Source organism: Pyrus communis, chromosome 13 (genome assembly GCF_041283825.1).
Source record: "Pyrus communis isolate YQ-2024b chromosome 13, ASM4128382v1, whole genome shotgun sequence".
NCBI classification, from domain to species: domain Eukaryota; kingdom Viridiplantae; phylum Streptophyta; class Magnoliopsida; order Rosales; family Rosaceae; genus Pyrus; species Pyrus communis.
In genome coordinates, this window is record NC_142577.1 from 24,083,381 (window position 1) to 24,104,546 (window position 21,166).

General features: G+C 36.7%; 1 protein-coding gene and 1 long non-coding RNA gene across 2 annotated transcripts; both read right to left on the reverse strand.

Annotated features, from left to right (window-relative positions):
• LOC148691981 (uncharacterized) lies at positions 1 to 1,042 on the reverse strand. Its single transcript, XM_088682473.1, has one exon. It carries the CDS (start codon positions 965 to 967, stop codon positions 203 to 205), a length of 765 nt encoding a protein of 254 aa, XP_088538599.1. The 5' UTR covers positions 968 to 1,042; the 3' UTR covers positions 1 to 202.
• A 9,105-nt stretch (positions 1,043 to 10,147) lies between these two features.
• LOC137736593 (uncharacterized) lies at positions 10,148 to 11,256 on the reverse strand. The gene is made up of 3 exons (XR_011068780.2): positions 10,864 to 11,256; positions 10,660 to 10,747; positions 10,148 to 10,566 (listed from the first exon to the last, which is right to left on the reverse strand). It is a non-coding gene; the product is annotated as an uncharacterized LOC137736593 (long non-coding RNA).
• Positions 11,257 to 21,166: the final 9,910 nt, after the last annotated feature.

The window sequence follows — 21,166 nt, forward strand, 5'->3', positions numbered from 1 at the left end:
TTACCACAAGAAACTGTTATTGTAAATTTGTAATCAAATATTAAATAACATTACATTTTAAGTACTCAAAAGAAAAGAACAAATAAAAAAAACCCCCTCTTCTCAAGAATCATGCTTCAAGCCACTAATGCCATAGAATAACTATATACCCCATCTATTACATTAACCGAGTCTCCAATTTTCGGGTACTTCAACATATTGGTCATGCTTTACAACAAACCAAAAATCTAGCCTCAAGCCACCTTTGCTTATTAACCCTTGCAATGAAGTCTTCAACTCTTTTGTTTAGTTCCTCAGCAGGTATTCCAGCCTTTTCTTCTTCCTTTTCTTCCTCTATTTCCTCCTTTTTTTCTTCTTCTTTTTCTTCCTCCGTTTCTTCCTTTTTTTCTTCTTCTCTTTCTTCCCCCTTTTCTTCTTCCCCTTCTTCTTCATCATTATCTCCACATTCTTTAAAGTCTTCTTCTTCTTCATGATCTTGATCATCATCTTCTTTACCTTCATCAACTTCTTTATCTTCATTACTCTCCGCATTGCCCTCGTTTATCGGATTCAACATTTCCGGCACGGTCCCCTCCTCTTTCTTCCCTTGAAACGTGGAAGGTGGTCTCCTGAGACTTCGACTTCTCTCAATATACTCGTTGTACATCTCGGTGACTGGAGACAATTGCTTGCCACCGCTGAGCCTTGATTCTCCAATAAGGAATACGATTATAAAATTCACCACAATGAAGAGGCACTTGGGGTTGATAAACCCCGAGCAAAAGTTCGGAAGAGACATAAATAGCAAGTGTTTGATAGTGAAGAGAGAAGGAAACGAATAAGAGTATGAACAAAGCAAACTGCATGTCACTGCAATAAGGGAATGAACAAAAAGACTGTAAAGAAACTGACTATTGTTGTTGTAGTAGGTCTGCTCCTTCTTGTGGCATTTCATGGCGCGAAGCCTTTCAGCCTTGATTGGATCCATTAACTCCTCAAATGGAAGTATGAGGAATTTAGATGGATAGTTTGTCTATGTTAAGGTATATAGTGAGGAATTGTATTCACATCTGACTGAACATAAAGAAGGTAAAACGAGGAGGCATATATAGTGGGGGAAAAGGAGGGAGCGGGTATTTTGGTCAATTTGTGGGATCAAGGCATGCATGCATGCTACTTTATAAAGTTATTGTTAATATTTCTTATTAGTTTTGTGTTTGGGAATAGGTATTACTTTATGAAAAAGCCATGGCAGGTTTTCGGAGAATGTACATTGATTGAGTGCTTTTGTTTTCCTGCCTCCGTTGTAATTGCTTTTCACAGTTTTCTTTTCGTGTGGTGTTTGATGGTTTTCAACTTTTCTCTTCTGAAGTAAGAAACGATACATTTGTATCAGCAACGATTTGCGAAGTTAGCTACTGGTTTTATGCAATTCGATAGGTGGTTTTGTCGTACCCGTTACATCAGCCCTATTTTATTCTTTATAATTAGGGTTATAGAAATTAAAGAAAACAATGCAGCTTCCTTCCTGAGTATTAACCATTTTCTTAATTTATGCTGCAAACTAAATAAAAAAACATACGTACACTGTATGATACACTATACGTAGTCGCATGTGCGCAAGCACGTCATACATGGTTTTCTCTTATGTTCATCGATTTTCGAATAATATTTTTTTTTTAATTTTAATATGTTATATTTGCATTATTCATAGTATCGTACTGTGATTTAAAAGGTAGTATGTACTTGGAGTACTTGGACTTTTGCCATAAAAAAAGAGCTTGCCATTCCTTAATTATATAAGGTAGGCGTTCGGCATTGAGGCCATCTCCAATCATATTCTTGTATTTAGTCTTCATTTTTAAATATAGCACACCAGAAATATATTAGCCAAAAGGTGTAATGTCGGGCTATACCTTTTAATTTCCAGTGGTGTAAGAGTTATATTTTGTTCGTCTTAATATTTTGTTACTTTTAGCATATTGAGAAGTATTCTAGTACATCACTCACACATTAACTATATGTATTGTTTAAATTACAGAATCACTGTAGGCCATTATCTCTCCAACAGCAGCACATGGGACGTGCCCATTGAACAGGGTTGGCACGGGGATGAGGTCGGCTATGTTGGCCTTTCCCAGCACCCCTTTCCCTGTGGAATTTTTTTCAAGACTTTATTTAGCCTGCCCATTAGAATGAGTTTTTGTCGAAAATAGGTTCTATCTCACCATTTAGCTCTTCATTGGAAATGGTCTGATGAGAGATCAATACGACATTAATATACCCGAGTTGATGCCCCAAATGCCATTTTTTTGCTTTTTTACCATAAAAAATTGATACGCATGGTTTGCTTTTCTTCTTATAATTGAGGCCAACAGTACATGTGCTTAATGAATAGAAAAAGCACTTTGTAAAGGAACCGCACACTTGAAGAGCTGGAGGGCAGGGGACGTCGTAGTCAAAACTCAAAACAATGGACTTCAAAGATCGACAAATAAAAATGGAAGGTATAGTTTAGTAGTGACATTAACAAGGGTTAGCATGATCACTTAGCTTAATTTGATCAAATTGTTCTGTATAGTGCCAGATATATGGAGCCCTGTAGAAAGAGAATTTTGAGTATTATTTTAATAGCTATTGCTCTCCAGTAAGAAGCTAAAAGGAAAATTCCCAATCACCAAAGTCCAATTAAACCTAGCTTCCACAAAGAGGGTATTAGAGAGTTACTGAGGTGAAAGGCTTTAAAGTGATTTAAAGGAAGTTGAGGATTCATTTTAAAACTTAATTGATAAATATACATACATGTGTCTTAACTTTTTGAGGTGGAATAACATTAATTTAGATTCTCATATGATTTTTACATGTGACAACACTCATGCTAAATAGAGATAACAACACATATTAGGTGATATTGGGTCGAACTCTCACAAGTGGATCAACTTGACATCACAAAGTTTGAGATTTCACCCCAAAATTAACTGACAAAAGAGAAATTTGCTCGATTCCTTATTATAAGCCCATGTAATGTTTTTTACTTTTTACATAGACAAACCCCCTACATCCTCACATAGCTTTAGATGGAAAGTGGTGGGTTTGTAAAGCAAGGACATATAGGTAAATTGAGTTTGATTCTAATTAAGTAGGCTTTCTAATATTTTTCAGTAGCACCCTTCCCTTCTCCTAATTCAGAATTCTCCATGTAACACATTAATTTGATTTTTGACCCATATATATCTGTCATGCATATTCATATACAACCCCAATTGGGCTTCCAATACCATATAGAGCAGGAGTATGATTCTCTTCCTTCCTAGTCTTCTTCCTCTTCCCTCTTCTCATATTTAAATGGTTACGGTTAAGTCACGTCAACGTTTTGTGTTAATTTTTTAATAGCCAGAAGAAGATAAAAAACAATCTGTGAGAGGAGGGAAGGAAATGAGATGGGAATATGAGGGGTGAGAATCCTACTCCTATAGAGCATATGCATGTTGCTTCTTTTTTTTTTTTATCATCTTTTGGAAGCTAAATGTTCAATGCATAGGCATTTGACCAAAAGAAAAAGGCATTTGTTTTTTACTAAATGGACGGCTTAGAGATTCTCCTACAAAAGAACTTCCACTTCTTACCCGAGAGAGATCGAGAGATAGTGGAGTCCATATGTATTTGGAGGTGACTGAAGCTTCACGGAAGGACTCAAAAACATTGCTCTTGTCTCTACAACTACAACCATGCATAGTATTATGCAGCAGATTAAAGAAAAAATTAATCTTGTGATGTCTTTTCCATTTTTTATCTTGTGACTTAGATCGACTTTAATGGTATAAGCATACTGATGCTGGTGTATCCTTGATATTAATTACTGATGCGAAACAACTTTTATAACCCTCATTCTTGACTAAGAAAGATTCTGTCGTTTTTTTAAACAAAGAATTTGGCTATAACGAAACAAATGTGCATAAGAATTAAGAAGTCTCCAAACGTGGGCTTATTTGGCACTTCAGGCCCTCATATAGCTCTAGCAATCAAGAAAAGCAATTCCGGCAGCGATGATTTAATTTGAATGATTAATATGACGTGTTAAAAGACAAACACACCGAATTGAAAACAAGGCATGTTTTGAGAATGTGTTACCTGAGATACAGTTGAAACTTTTTGTTCTGGTTGAGAGTGGGGTGTACGATGGGTGCTTTGGTTTTAGGGTTTAGGGTTTCAATTTTCTTCTTCTGAAAATAAGAAACGTACATTTGCATTAGATCATGTCATGTCAAACCCATTATTTTACCGGATCACATGATAACGAGTTAATCGGAAACTTATTATTTTGTATCATTTCGTATCGAATTAAAAGATTATGCAAAAAATTGCTAAGTTTAATTTGCATCACCAAACGACTTTATGAAAGCTAGCTAGTGGTTTTCGCAAAAGCTTAGGTGGTATGATCGTATGTATACTCGGTGTGACATCAGCCTTTTTTTAATTTATTCCTTAAACATTAGGGTGATGGAAATTAAATTAAAACAACATTGCTTCCTTCCCTCCCTATTCTCAATTCATTTCCGTTTCCACCCAGCCGTGAAGATGCTAAGCTCCAAATGCTATTTCTCTGCCTTGTTTTTGTTTTACAATTTTTGTTTCTTCAAGTTTTGAGATGAATGGCTTGCTTTTTCTCCTTATAATTGAGGCTTGTGGAAGTATGGCACATCAATAAGGGCTAGCGTGACCCAAGATTGATCAAAATTGTTATATTTAATTTCCATGTAACTTGGTGCCAGAAATATGGGGTCCTGCAGGAACTTAATTGAATATTGTTCAAAGAGTGTGAAGAAGCTAACTTGGGAGATGAAATGCTTTTAGATGGAATTTTAACTAGTGGTTGCGTGTTTGTAAAAGCAAGGGTATTCAGACAAACCCTAACATTTGATTGTTGTCCCATATTTCTGTCATGCAGATTGATTTACATGTACAAATCCAATTATCAAGCTACATGGGGAACTGATATTTGTACATATCTTTTTTTCTTGTACTTTTGATTTATTTATAACCTTTGAATTGTATAAAACTTTACATCTTTCGAAACGGTCAAATTTTTTTTAATATACTCCAAGACGTATAACTGTTGGATCCTTAATTAGTCAAAGATATAATAATTTAATAATAAAAAAACCTTATAAATAAGATACTTCGTAGCATCATAAAATTTTCTTGAAAAGCAAATACAATGTAGGCAGTTGCTTGTTTACCAAATGGACGAGCTAACAGATTCCCCTATAAAAAATTCTTACCTCTTAAACACAAAGAAAGTGGGAGGGAGAGAGTGGAGATTATGCAGCAAACTTAACAAGGGTCATCAAATTTAAGCTGTCTTCCATTATCTTTTCTTGTATATGTACCGACTTAAGTTCTATTGCAAATGCATCTGACTCAGAGCCAGTGGCGGATCCAGGATTTTAAACTTGGGGGGTCCCAATTATAAAGGTCAAAAAAATTATAGATAAAAATAACATTGAAAATTTAAATATAATACATTTCATTCAAAAATCATATGCAAAACAATATTATAAATTATAAAATCATAATTCAAGTGTCCATTACGAGGTTTCATAAGTTACTAGGGAGTACCTAAGTTATTGATTATCTAATATGAAGCACTAAATTTAAAGGGGTGTGCTATTCACACACCCCTTTTTGCTTCTCACACACCCTTTGTTTATTTCTGTCATTTGATCTTCTTTAATTCAGTCGATCCGACGGCCGCAAATTAAGAGGGTGTGTGGATAGCACACCCCAATTTAAAACACCGGTCAAATAAAACTCTCCCCAAACTCCCACTATCTTTCTAACCAAGCACACCATTTTTCTCTTTTACTAGTTTCCAAACATCCACCTTCTCTCTCACTAAGAACAAAGCTGCCATACCTCCACCAACCGCCTCCCTCCCCATTCTCCCGAAGCCATGGTAGCTCCACCACCAAATTTCACCAACCCATGACAGATCATACCATCTTACTAACCTTATGAAGGAAATTTCACCCATAAGAAAAATTACTAAGATGGTTGAAATAATTTAGGAAAGTTTGGGCTTATGTACTGCCCCCGCCAGACGACAGAGAAAGGTTGGAGGAGAAGTGGGTGGCACCGACGGATGAGACCATGGCAGAAGCAAGGAGGAGAGAGGCAGGAAGGGTCCCTATTTCTTTCTTCTCCGTGCGCGGTCATCTTCTCCGAGAAGAAGACAGCCACTGCAACCTACACAGACCTCATGCTCGAGTACGAGGGGTCCCCGGAAAATTTATAGCAACGATTTAGGATTGCCAACGGGTCCTAGGACCTCCCTGGTCCCTATGTGGATCTGTCCTTGCTCAAAGCTGATTGATAAAAAAAATTTATAACCCTAATTCTTGACCAACCATGTCTTGAGTTTAATCACTTAATTGATAAGGGGTACCATTACTTTTTTTACTTCAATAAACCTAAAGAAACTACTCACTATAAAATAAAATCTTCACAGCAATGAGCTTGTACGTCAATTAGTTAAGAGCATTCTATCTTGCGTCCAAAATATTAAAGTCTCGAGTTTAGGGCGCCCAAAGCCCTAAGGTCTTGAGTTTGAATCCCCTCTCCCTAAAAAAATCTCCATAATATCAGACCAAACCAAACTAAATTTGAGATGTTGGAAGAGAAAATTGAATCATAAAATGGCCTCACATCGTTTTGGTGTTGCACTACATCACCATCACTTTTATGAAAAAAGCTATGGGAACTGGAACTCTTCCTTTTATGTCATTCTTTGGTCACAACAATCACGTTAAACAAATTTGCGTTAAATGTTCAGAAGTCTTTAAACGTGTGCTTATTGTCATAAAAGTAAACTCAGCAAGCAGACACGTGCACACAGAGGACTACATTTTCTCATTATCTTTGGAAGCATTAAAGTAAACCCAGAAAGAAGAGAGAACAATTGGGAGTCGATTCTTTCATTCAGATGATAAAAGCCAGCTTATGATACACCAGAAAGGGCAATATATGCACCCTCAAACAAACAAACAAAACAAAAAAAAAAAAAAAAAAAAAAAACTCGACTACGACTACAACAACAAAAGACGGGAAAATCATTGGGAATACTACTATAGGGTAGCTCAAGTGCAGGAACGAAGCCTGCGAAGTTGGATTCAAAGATTACCGTGATTCTAACTAACAAAAAATTGAATGCTCTGCAATCAAATTCTCCTTGTGACGATTCAGAGAAGAATCAGGAGAGTTAGATTGCGTGCCAAAGACTAAGAACATGAGCAATGGTGTGGGATAAAACTTAAAAATTTTAAGTCGTAACCTAGAAACAGTTTTTTTTCATCCAATGATTATGGCTTAAAATTTTGTCCTAGATTTTGCCCAACTTTTTTTAAAATAAAATTTATGTAGATTCATTTTCATGAACATTTTAATCTAAAAATATTTAAAGTCCAATAAACAATGAAAAATCACACAACCTACCCCATTCTTACAACAATTACTAATACAAATATTTGTAGGGATTTGGTTGACTTGGTGATGGACTTGGGAAATAGACATTAGATTGATCATTATTTGGATCATTAGATGGATCGAAGACATTCCTTGCGGCATGGCATCTTATAATTTGCGCTTGCTTATCACAGAAGAACTTCTTCCTCCTTGGATTATATTTGTTGAAGTCCTCCCTCATTACCTCAAAATCAAACATTTCTTGTTCTAAAAGGTCTCTTGCATCTTCTTTTCCATTTGCTTCACCATGAGTAAGCACATTCAAACCATTCTTCTTTGGTCTCCTCACACCCTTCAATTATATTTTCAACTCCAGAGTAGTCAGATCTTGCATCTTTTCTTTTTTCTTTGCTTACTTTGTTTGTCGTCTCGACGGCCTTGGTATAGATGAAGATGGGGTCACCAATTCATCAACATCATCACCAACATTAATGCTTGAGTCTTCATTAGCAAATAATTTTTCCCATTTTTGGTCCGTATTGATTCGCCATCTTGGACAATCCTTGAGGATGTCCTAAGCATAAGACAATATAAAACTAGAGTTTTTGGGCGTAACCCTTGTCTTGTAAATTGACAATGCTTTCTCAGTCTATACCAGGAATAAATAAATATCAGTTAGTTGGAAAATAAGATTGTGTACTTGAAAAACACACTATGAAGGGAGACCGTCACCACTTCTTCTAAACTCCTTCCATTAGCGATGCTAACCACAACTTTATCCAAACTTCCCTTCCACAAGTTGCATACTTTGTTGATAGTCTTCCACCAATTGTATACACCTTCAGAGGTTCGGTTGGTGGTGGAGATGAAATTAAACCCATCAAGGATTTTACCTCACAAGAGCTTTTTATTTTGGTTTGTGAAAGCAACACCATCTTAGCTAATTGAAATCCTTGCCAAGTAAATAACAACATCTTCATCATTTGACCAATTAGGTCCTTTTAGATGATCATTTCATTTGGCATCTTGAAAATTTTGAAAATGGGAAGAAATAGTTTTGAAAATAGGTAGAAAGAAAAAATGGAGGAAATGTATGAGGAAAATGAATTGTTTGTGAATGTTTGAACAAATACATTGATATTATAGAGTTTTTTAGTGAATTTTGATTTCAATAATTTTTTTTAATTGTTTTAGCTGTTGAATTTTAATTTTGAGCCGTTAGATTTACTTTTTTTTTATCATTAAATTTGCTCATGTTCGATTTCAACCATTAAATTTAGTGTTTTATAAATTTGATTTAAATTTTTTTGAATCTGGAACATAGGACGTGTCGTCTTCACATAATTTCCGAACTCCACACTTTCCGCTTGGCTAGTTATAATTTACTCTTTGCGGTACCTTTTCATTAGCACGATGCCTAGTGCTTCCAAACTCTTGATCTTTTACTTCTTTCTACTTTTCAGTTGCACGATCTCTAATGCTTTGGTTAGAAGATGAGAATTATGAGACAAAGGCTCATGGTAAAAGGGGTAAAGGAAGATTTAAGAAGACTTTAATAGAAATTATAGAAAAAAATATTAAGTACTTGAATCTAACAGAAAACTTGTCACAAAACCGAGAGCAATTGTGTTCTAGAATTTAATTATGCGGCTAACTCCACTTAATGGGATAAGGCTTTGTTGTTATTTTATTTAACAATGACAATTTCTGAAAAATTAAATGAAAAAAATCAGTAATTAGATTGGTGTGACATCCCACATCGCCCAGGGGAGTGATCCTTAAATGTATATTCTCATCCCTACTTAGCACGAGGCCTTTTGGGAGCTCACTGGCTTCGGGTTCCTTAGGAACTCCGAAGTTAAGCGAGAAGGGGGCTAGAGCAATCCCAGGATGGGTGACCCACTGAGAAGTTGCTCGTGAGTTCCCAAAAACAAAACCGTGAGGGAATGGTAAGCCCAAAGCGGACAATATCGTGCTACGGTGGTGGAGCGGGCCCGGGAAGTGATCCGCCCCGGGCCGGGATGTGACAATTGGCGTAATTGCTAGCATGGAAAAATGAATCTTCTTAGCACGTAAATAAAACTTTAGAATTAATTGTGCTATCAAACATAATCTGGAATTAAAGGGTAAATGTTAGAGAGAAAATATTTGTAAACTAAATGATTAGTCATTAATAGAAATGAACATGTTTATCAACGTTTAAATAATAACGCACTCATCAACTTCCATGTCATTAATTTACAAAATTAGTCTGCCTAGCATTACCCGGAATTAAAACCTCTTCTCAATACTACTTGCATGTAATTCTTGATTATTATCAGACAATACACATGCATGGTCTGTTATCTTGCATTCCGCTTCATTCCCTCTTATTCTTGCATCTATTTTTTTTCTTTTGTCATTTTTTTCATGTCTCAAAATCTTTTTTGTACCATTTTTTTTTTTCTTCATATTTTGAGGGATGAAGTATGCCCTCCCTGAGTAAATCAACCTTTTTTTTTTCATATTTTTTTTTCTTTCTAAGTACAATTCCCCTCATCCCGTAGATGTCTTTTAAAAATAATTTCATTTACATATGCAGTTGAATCTAGTAATTACTGGTTTGCTTCATCTTCTTTTTCCTCCCTGTGTGCAAACTTCATCTTCAATATGAAGCCTCCCATATTAAAACGCGAACACAACAGAATAATAGGTAAATCAACCTCAATTCAAAAAGCATTCGATGCCTACTTTATTGGATAAAAGCAAGACGTTCGATTACAGCTTACATAATTTAAAAAATACCCAAATTTCTTCCAAGTCTTAAAAACGCAAATTTGACCCGTAATTGTTATTAAAGCGTTGTGAAAACCAATATTCCACACTGGAGCTGTAATTTTTAATCGTCTCGCTATTAGGTGCTTAAATCATACCCGAGAAAATGCAGAGTCTATTTTTCTTGAGCTTACTCTTACACACACGCGTGCACACACACACATATATGAAACTCTTACATAATCTGATCTGTTAATTGTTCTGCATCACATTTTGTTAGCCCTTCGGAGGCATTTGAGAAGCTTTTTATGACGAAATCTTCCTTCCACTATCACTACTTTGTTCACCTTATCAAGCTAACCCTTTCAACTTCTGACATAGAAAAAAAATTCATAGGTAGGCAGTGCCGCAGTGATATAACTTTTAGCTAGTTTAAACTAGAATATTGAAGTCAGGTGTATATACCTTTCGTCTTATTGCAGCCTTTCTTGACATCATCTGCACAATGTCCACAGTGCATGCTGAATTCTAGCTCAGCAAGCAGACACATAACCTAAAACAATTTAAAACAACAAAAGGTCGATTATGAAACTAGATACGCAAATTATATTCATATGTATCAAAAGCAGCACTATGCATGCTTTCGTGCATGGCAGCCAAAGTGAAAACCTGTTCTCTTAGGGGAACCTGGTCAGCTTTCCCAAACCCTGTTCTCTTTGTCCACTTAAGGGCCTCCATGATTCTAAATCGTTGATCTTGTTGTAAAGTCGACGTTATGTGTGTAGTGGAACATAAAGTAAATGAGACATAATATTTACGAGGTTCGGCAAGTGTGCCTACGTCCTCGGTGCAGCAGTAGTACTTTCTTTCATTATCTGAAATAATTGGAATACAAAATAACTCTCCCTATTTTCTCTTTTCTCTCTAGCCTGACTCACTGGTAATTTCTTCCACATCTCTCTTCTTTCCTCTTCTCTTCCTTTCCTCCATAACTCCTCTTTTTTTCCTCTGAATGTTTTTCTCTCATCCCTTCCTTCTTTTTTTTCTGTTCCTTCCGTATATGTATTTCTTTCATATGCTCCTTTGTTTTATAGGCAATGCAAGAGCACCGAAAGCAAGCAGTGGTAGCTCCTAGTGGAAGGACATGTTCTGGAGGACAACCTTATTTCCACTTGCTTGTTTAGTGGACAGCTATCTTGATTCCTTTGTTGAGTGGACATCCACTATTTACAACATTCCCCCTTAGATGGCCATATGTCAATATCGGCTACCTCGTTAAAATCTTGATTTGTTTTGGATGCTCCTCCTGATGAGTATCTCCCCTTGATTTCGAATTCTTTATTCTGGCTGATTACTAAATTGATGTAATCCGATACCACGCATGGCATTTGGAGTGTTAGCTTCTGAAGGTGGTTCACATGCCTTTCAAATTTTAATGGACCACAAGTATTAGCCAAATACATTCACGACTAACTTCATGAAGATATGTATTTATGAGAGATATGAAGATGCAACAATGAATCCTTACTTTCTTGATCATTGCAGAGCCAATCTATTTCCATATGTAAATACAAATCCTTTCTGAGAGCTATTTGTATGCAGGCTAGAGAGGTATTCAAATTTTGCTTGCCCAATAAAACCATGGCTATTAGTGAGTTTTTTTGGAATAGAACAAGCATATGTTTATAATTTACTGGAGATATCAATAAATAAACTTTATTTCATTGTAATGCCCATTTATTAGTATTATGCTCCATAGGAAGTGTAACATCTAATTCAATGTATTATGCTAAATATAGTAAGGCACATACTTTACTAAGATATGGTACTCCTGGACCAAACATCAATTCATCATTTCCCTCACGAGGATGAATGATTTTTCTTAGTGTCTACATATTAATTAATCACTTGAGCGTTCAACTCATGATCTTCAATCCATATGGTTCTTTAATACCATAAACATCATGGATAAGACTTGTGTTGGCATATTGTTCGATTTGCAGCTCAAGATAATATTCATTTCAACACTTTATAATCTTTCTAGGCTCTTCAGGAGTCTCATTCTAATATTATTATCTCTTGCAAAAGATTTAGTATGTTGCAACAACATCATAATGATAGTACTCACTAAGGAAATTTATATCATTCATTGGTATTGAGTATATAATTTATGCTTTTACCTTTCCAGGACTTTCTTCAAGCAATATTAATCCTTCAGGGATTTTCTACACTTCATGACACATTCTCTTTTGGAATTTATATAGAGCAACTTACTTCCATGTATACTTGAAGGATTTACTTTTGAAGATATGCTTTAGGCATTTCATAAGGCTTCGTGTAATATATAATTCTCTATTTAAATGAACAGTTTCACAATGGAAAATCATGTTTAGAGGAGTGTATTACAATTTCAAGTTTCAATTGGAAACCTTGTGTCATATCATCTGAGTGTATTTCATTGTATTACAAATGCCCGTATGTAACCTTCTGGGTTCAACATCATTTGGCGATTTGTACTATAGGTCTATTTTTCCACATTCTTAATAACCTGTAATGAAATTGCCTTTCTCCATTTTGGCCAATAATTTTGCTTTTTGTCTACGAACAAAAGAACGTGGCTCAATATCAACATAGCTCATTGATGAATTTAGTAGCTACTGTAAAACCAAAATTAACATTGGTAATCATCGATTCATGATCCCATAATTCTCATGTGCATGCACATGCATATTTATAATCATTTCATTACTTTGGATATCCTTGCCTCTTCAGGGGTTTTACATTATCTCTTCTAGGACATTTATCTCTCATTAGAAGAATTGTTTGAGAATTTGGATCATAACCTCCTCTAGAGCGTTATAGAGCTTGGATTGTTAATCTTGACTTCTGGGGAGTTGGATCATTGGAACCTACACATCGATCATGTTTCAGGCATGCAATATATTAAAATTGCCGTATCCATGGATTATTCCTTTCGAAACTTGAATCCATACGGCGACTGTCAAGCTTCGAGCATACAAGGTCAGTGGATAGTCTGACTGAGACTTCAATCCATTTGGCATCTCTGTAACTTGTAATAAATTAGTAATTTGCATTACCTTTTTGTACATCATGTGATGATATAAACTGGTAGAGTTTGATGGGGCTATGAGTAGAATTCCCATCACTGAACTTTGGTCTTCCATTCACTCAATCAGCCACCAATTTTCTCCATTTGGACTTCTATGGGCTCATCATTGATCATTTTGCTTTAGTCTCTTGCACAGTAAAAGTGGTGCGCAACATTTACCCTTGGATGGTCCATCAATTCTTGGTGACTCGTTCATGCTTGGCAGCTTCAGTGTAAAGAGCCAACAACGTACCAATTATTTTGCGGTGTTAGTGACTTGAGATCTAGCTCCAACAACAGTTAAAGATGATTACTCGAGAGCAATGCGAGGTAAGCAATCAAAAAAGTTTACAGGCAATCGGTTCTTGACCGAAAGTTTGATTTCAGGTTTCACCTAATTGTTTTCTTTCTCTTTACCTTGCAAGTAAGAGTAAGGGCAAAGGAAAAGACATGGAAAGAGCATGATATGAGATACTCTTACTCTCGACCATGATGACATGAAATACTTTTGCTCTTGAAGAGAGACAGTAAAAGGATTTGATGTTGATGTAAAGCTTCTTAATCAAAAATATTTCTTGCTGAGAAAATGAGTTTGGCATTTTGAGGGACTTGGTTGAAGAGGTATTCTCAGAGAGAATGAATACTAAATATGTTGAGAAGTTTGGTTGTAAATGTATTCTCATCAAGGAAAGAGAGTTGGGCGTTTTGGAGGTGTGTTTTTCCATGCAGGACGAAGGTCGACATATACAGGGATTTCCCAATATCAGGTAGTTGTGCGGATTTGGCCTTGTCACCCACGCTTGTCGACAACAGTGGTATAGTTGGAATAGTGAACTTTACACATTTTAACTTTGCCAGAGATATTTTGACAGAGTTATCCTTAATATTCAGAAAGCTAAGATTGCATCTGAGAAATGTTGACGAACTTTATTCAGGAAAATCCAGCTTTTGGAATTCAGGGAGCAGTGTCTTGATTTTTGAACAAGTGGTTGTGTTGCCTTTCCTTTTATAGAGGTATCAATTGTATCCAAAATGCAACCTTTGAAGATTGCCTATTTGAAAATTGTTTATGTTGTATTTATGATATTTCACTTTATCCAACCCTTTTCTTTCATCATTTCTGAAAATGACTTGCCCATCTAAACTTTGTTTAGATTTGAGTCTCGGGAGAGATACAGATGAGCCACGTCAGGATAATATATGGCGCCCATCCTTCTTATCTTATAATGGCCCTTTTATAGTTGGAGACTCTGTGATGAGAGATGATATAACAGCTATAGTAGTAGCTAGGAACCTTCTCACTCCTAGAGATAAAAGAATACTTTCAGAAAAGTCTGATGAATTGGCTGTTCAAGACTCATTGACTTTTAATGTTCAATGTGCGGGTTCTGTATCAAACATAGGCCAACGTCTACTTGCTCAAACTCGCTAAGTCGATGCATTAATGGCTGAGGTGGCAAGTCTTAGACAAGAAATTAAAGGGCTCAAGTACTAGAATAAAGAGTTGTACAAACTTGCAAATATTTACTCGACGAGCATGAAAAGAAAGTTCAACCAACTGCTGGAATCTGAAAGTTGGTTTCAAAGTGATCACTAAAGATTCGTGGCTAGATTCCAGGGGCAACTGGTGCCTTCCCCTTTTGGTGTTTTGCCAAGTACTAGGACATCACTTGACCAATCTTTAGTGCCTCCTCCTTTTAGGGTACTGCCAAGTACTAAGGCTTCACATGAGCAACCTTATGAAGCCCCCCCCCCCCCAAAAAAAATTGTTTTTGTAGTTGTAACTCATGTGTATGTATAAATTTTTTTCTTCTCCCATTTGATTTTATTCATGTCTGAAAGCTTCTACTTTAGCTTGTTATATATAAGAACCCATGGAAACTTCTGGTTTCATAATGAATGAATTAATGGGAAATGATGGAAACACCTAGTTCCAAGAATATAATTCAATGAGCCCTTAAGTACAGATAATTTCTAATATCATATGCTTCCATATGAATCCTCGACATTATGAATTCATGAAAGTATCTTTTGCGTAAAATGCCGATGGTCACAAAATCGAGTTTTGTCAAGTTCACCATTTTCTTATTCCCAAAAGGAAGAAATTCAGGTATGATAGAAATTGTGATAATTAAGTTGTACCACATATAACATATTTCTACACAAAATGTTAGAACTTCAAGTTATTAACATTATTCATATTTTGAACTTCAGGTCAAAACATTATTCATATGTACTCGAAATTTATTCTCAGAATCGACATCATTAGAACCTTTAGGTTCATATTTTTGGAATTCATACCCATACTTAAGTTGTATATGGATTAAGAAACTTATGGTCCTTATTTACATAAACCAAGGAACTTCTGGCCCTCATTTAATAGTTTGTGGGTTAAGGCACTTATGGCCGTCATTTTAATTTAGTTGAGGAATTGCTACTCTCTCAATTGATTCAAAACTTCAAGTTTTGATTTTTTTATCAAGGAACTTTGGGTCCGATCTTTTTATATGATGAGGATCAAGAAACTTCAGGTTTTGATCAGATTAAGGAACTTTAGGTCCTTTAAATACTCATTATAACAAAATGTAATACACTAAATAAATTATAGCAATAAACAGTAATTCCAACCATGGTAAATAAATTGCTTTTAAGTAAATAAAGTTTGTGACAAGGGCTTTGATTCAGCACCATTCACATAAATATCAAAGCTTTAAAACAAAGGGTAATAATTTCACCCATTGTAAATAAATAGAACTTGTGATAGGGTTTTAAACCAGCACCATTCACATAAATATGCCAAAACAGAAAAGGCAATGATTAAGTCTCTATCTCTTTTTTTTCTTTTTTCTTTGTTTGCCACTTTCTTTTGTTTCATCCTTTTTATTTTATTTTCATTTCACGGTTCTAAGTCATTTTAATTACCTAAGAAGTAATAGTAACAATAAGTCCCAATTGGTGTTCCTCCTCCGGTGAGTTTCAAAAAAGTCGAAACAGTTCCCATAAATTTTGGAGTCAAGAGTAGTATCCGCAACTTATGAGAAGATCAAACCATTACATTTAGCTCAAATTTTAGTATGATATGGATAAGAGGATACCAAACAACTTTTGTGAAGAAACTATTTTGATTTGAGTTACTGAACAAGGAGTTTCGATGCTCATAAGATGGCTGTCCAGTTTTCTGCAGAATTGGAAACTGGGATGGTGTTTCAGACATTTGCGACGATCGCACAGTTGGAATTTTCTGAAAATTGATATGTTATAGATATTGGGCGCAAGAACAACTTTCAAGAAGGAAGTATCTCAGTCCGAGGTCAGCAAGTTGGAGTTTAGAGGTTGTTTACATGGCCATTAAATTTTTTTACAATAATAATGACAATTATATAACCAAACGTATATTTACTTTAAGAAAATTAGCATACAGAGATATGAAGATTAAGTGAAAAGATTTTCTTATCTGTAAGATTCCAACCGATAGTGTGAGAGGTAGGTAATGCTTCACCGGATTTATGGCGCTTTCCACCGATACGAGAGCTTCTCGTGCTGATAATGTATTGTAAAGTCGACATTATGTGTGTAGTGTAACATAAAGTAAATGAGACACAATATTTATGAGGTTCGGCAAGTGTGCCTACATCCTCAGGGCAGCAGTTGTACTTTCTTTCATTATCTAAAATAATAGGAGTACAAAATAACTCTCAATATTTTCTCTTTTTTCTCTAGCTTGACTCACTGGTAATTTCTTCTGCATCTCTCTTATTTCCTCTTCTCTTCCTTTCCTCCATAACTCATCTTTCTTTCCTCTGTATGTTCTTCGCTCACCCCTTCCTTCTTTTTTTCTCTTCCTCCCATATATGTCTTTCTTTCATATGCTCTTTTGTTTTATAGGCAATACAGGAGCACCGGAAGCAAGCAGCGGCAGCTCCTAGTGGAAGGACATGTTTTGGAGGACAACCTTATTTCCACTTGCTTGTTTAATGAACAACTATCTTGATTCCTTTGTTGAGTAGACATCCATTATTTACAACAGATCTTTTTTTTCTTCACTGTCTTCGTTTTATTACTATTTTATGAACGAACGGTTTCTAACAGGAATCAAGTGGAATTCTGTAAATTCAAAACAAGAATTATTTGTAATGACCAACCAAAAGCAGAAATCAAAATGGAATGGTTTTTTTTACTCCTCTGTGAAAGACCTTCGGAGTGAACGCTTTTCTCTCCTTGGTGAAAGTCTTCGTGGTAAGTGTAACTAAGAATATTGGTTTGGATCTCTGGGTAAGTTCGGTATTCGATTATTGTCTTTTGGTTGGTTGAGTCGGTTTATTTTCGAGGGGCGAGTCGGTTTTAGCTTCCTGCGAAGTTTAGCAAGTAGGTGGAAGAGTTAATTCACCAGATCTGCAGTGGGTAGTTTGGTTTGGTGCAGAGGAATTGTAGGGGTGACTTATATTCACTTTTTGTAGGGCTAGTAGGGAATTAATTTCCCTAACCAAACTTGTGATATTTGGTGGTTTGTGTGGAACCTTTTGTCTTGGTTTTTCTAACTTTTAGATGGGGAGTAATTACATACACACTGTTATCGCAATAAAAAAAGTCATGGCGGTAGAAACCAATATTGATTCAAAGAATAAATGTTTCAGGGACTCACACTCATCGACATCGAGGTATTTCACTCACTTTTCTACCTTACTGTTCTGTGTGGTTTTTGTATTTGGCGAACAAAATCAACAAGGTGCAGGTAACAGACAACGTAACCTTCATCTTTCTAAGACATATTCGTACAAGGCTTCCACAATCTATCTTCTGTATACCTCGGTACAAGTAGTCCAAGAGGATAGATACAGTAAGGAACAAATGGCATAGCAGGAAGTGGAGGAATTAATGGTCCATTTAGAGAAACCGATGGATTTGGGGACCAAGGAACAAGGGATCAAACTGGCGAAAGCAGAGTTGGTACATCGAAACTTGAATAAATGGGGAGTTCAGAATATTCTTCGATCATCATGGAAGGAATTGGGTGAAGTTGAGGTCAAATGGGTACGTGAAAACATTTATATTATATTTGTTCCAGATGAAAGTGTGGCTGGAAAAATTCTGAGTCAGGTACCATGGGCCGTGATGAAGCAAAACTTTTCAATTCATAGATGGCTTCAGGAACTTGCATTGGAGGAGATATAGTTGGAACTGGTTACTTTCTGGATTTAACTTCGTGGAATACCTTTAGGACTTACATCAGAGGTAAACGTGAGACGTCTGGTTCGCGATGTTGGTGAATTTTTGGAATTGGAAGACCCATCCAAAGCTCAGGGTTTTCTTCGAGCTAGGGTTATTGTTAACATGTTGAATCCATTAATACCTAGGTGCTCGCTCTCAAGGGGGCAGAACACAAATACGTTGGTGGAATTTCGGTATGAACGATTGCAAGATTTTTGTTATAGATGTGGGAAAACAAGACATGTGAATACTGAATGTTCGTTTGAGCCTTCAAGGGGTGGTTCAGCTGGATATGGGGAATGGACTAAGGCGGCTTCAATTTGGGAAATGGTGGTCCCTCAACGATTACTTACTCTTGGGGGTGGGGAAAGATGGTATGCGGGTGCTGTCAGAAGTAGTCAAATGGAAGCTTCACAGGGGAGTCGAGGAGATATAACAGATGAACCTTAAAAAGAGAATGACTACAGAGCTAAAAGGTTGATACAATGTGCTCTGCCACAGCTTCCAATGAGGGAACGTAAAAGATGACATCGACTAGATAGGTCTAGTGTGGAGGGAATGATATCGAATCCCCAAGGAACTGTGTCTGAAGGCCTACAAATGGGTTTCAAGCCTGAATCGTTAATGCATGCAACTATGTAGACCCCTTCACGACGATCTGGGGGTAGCCTACAGTAACACTTGAGGAGATTCTAGAGGGTAGTGTAGGAGAGGCGAAAGGTAGCCAATTAAAAAGAGGTGTCGAGGCGGAGGAGTTGGAGCCTATCCAGTCTCCTAAAAAAAAGTCTAAGAATATTAAAAGTCGTCAGGATAGGAAACAACGAGCAGCGGAGAGACTGCAAAGCATGAGTATTAGAGAACGATGCCTTATGGTGGAATGTGTTATTTATGCAGAGGAGGAATTTGAGAACCTCCCAATTGAGTATCAAGATATGTGGGAGTTTATGGATAAGGTCTCTAAGTATGAGAAGGTTGCCTTATTGGCACGAAAAGAGGGAACGTTTTCCCAAGGTGGTGGTGGCTGGCCTTCAACAGCCACAATGTCACCATAAGTTACATCTTCTGGAACTATCATGGTCTTGGGTAAAACACGATAGTTCAAGCCCTTCATAATCTTATTCAAAAATAACGGCCCTTTATGATTTTTTTATCAGAGACAAAGATGAACAATCATATAATTGCTGGAGTGCGAAGACGAATGGGGTTCAATGTTTCTCCAATTGGTAGGTCGGGTGGTTTGAGCCTCTAGTGGGATGAGTACTTGGAAGTGGATATTAGTTTGTCTTCTAAGCATGTTATTGATGTCGAGTGCAACCGGTGAGGAAGTTTCAATGGGTGCGTGTGACTGGAGTGTATGGCACTGCTTATAAGGTGGAGAAAGCACAATTTTGGGATTGGATGAATACTTATTTTTTATCCTCTTGTGTTATTTGGCTGTGTAGCGAGGATTTTAATGAGTTTCTTTGGGATTATGAGAAATCTGGTGGATCGGCTGTTTTGTATAATAGGCATTCGTATCTGGCTGCTTTTCTGAACAAGGCGGAGTTGTTCGATCTTGACTTTAATGGCCTTCCTTTTACATGGCGTGGTACACGAAATGGAGAGTTGGTGGAAGAGAGATTAGATAGTGGACTTTCAAATCAGTTATGGCAGGTGTCATGGCTGAACACTATGGTCATTCATGGTACTGTGTTTGGGTCGGACCATTGCCCTATAATCATCCAGTGTGATCCCCAGATGATTGTTGGCCAAAGGTTATTCCGATTCCAAGCTTTTTGGGCGAAGGATGAAGAATGCAAAAGGTTGGAGGAAGAGTGTTGGGCCCATCCTTGTGGTGGTGCTGTTTTGGATCGTTGGCATAAAAGAATCAATGATTGTCGCTCTCAACTAATGAGGTGGAGTAGACGCACATTCAAACAGCGGGAGCAGGAAATTGAGAAGCTGACATCCGAGCTTGGTGAGCTTCAAAAAAAATTGGGGTGCACATGTTGATGAGATTCATGATAAGGCGCAATTGATGGATAAGTTATTAGCACAGGAGAAAAGTGTTTGGCAACAAAGGTCACAGGTTAAATGGCTAAAGGAAGGTGATGTGAACACCAAGTTTTTTCATCAATCCACCATGCAACGACGGCGAAGAAATCATGTGTTGAAACTTAAACAAGATAATGGTTGTTGGGAGGAACGGCCGAAAAGGATAAAGAATCTGATCGATGACTATGTTCTCAATCTTTTTACTTCTGTGGGGAGCAGAACATGGGGATCTATTTTGGAGTGCATACCTACTTTCATTTCTGATACTATGAATAAGTCCTCGTTGTCTTCATTATTAGATGTTGAGATTCAAGAAGCAACGATGCAAATGGGCGGTCTTAAGGCGCTGGGACCCGATGGTTTTCAAGGTGTATTCTATCATTCTTTTTGGGAAACTATTAGGGAGGATGTTCATGCTCTAGTTCGGATGTTGGAATTTCGAGAGGTTAATCTTAACTGACTAAATGCCACTCATATTGTACTAATTTCCAAAGTTCCCAATCCATAATCTGTTTCTCAGTTTTGACTGATTAACTTATGTAATTATTCTTATAAGATCTTGGCCAAGGTTTTGGCGAATAGGTTGAAGCTGCTACTTCCCAATCTCATTTCTCCCATGCA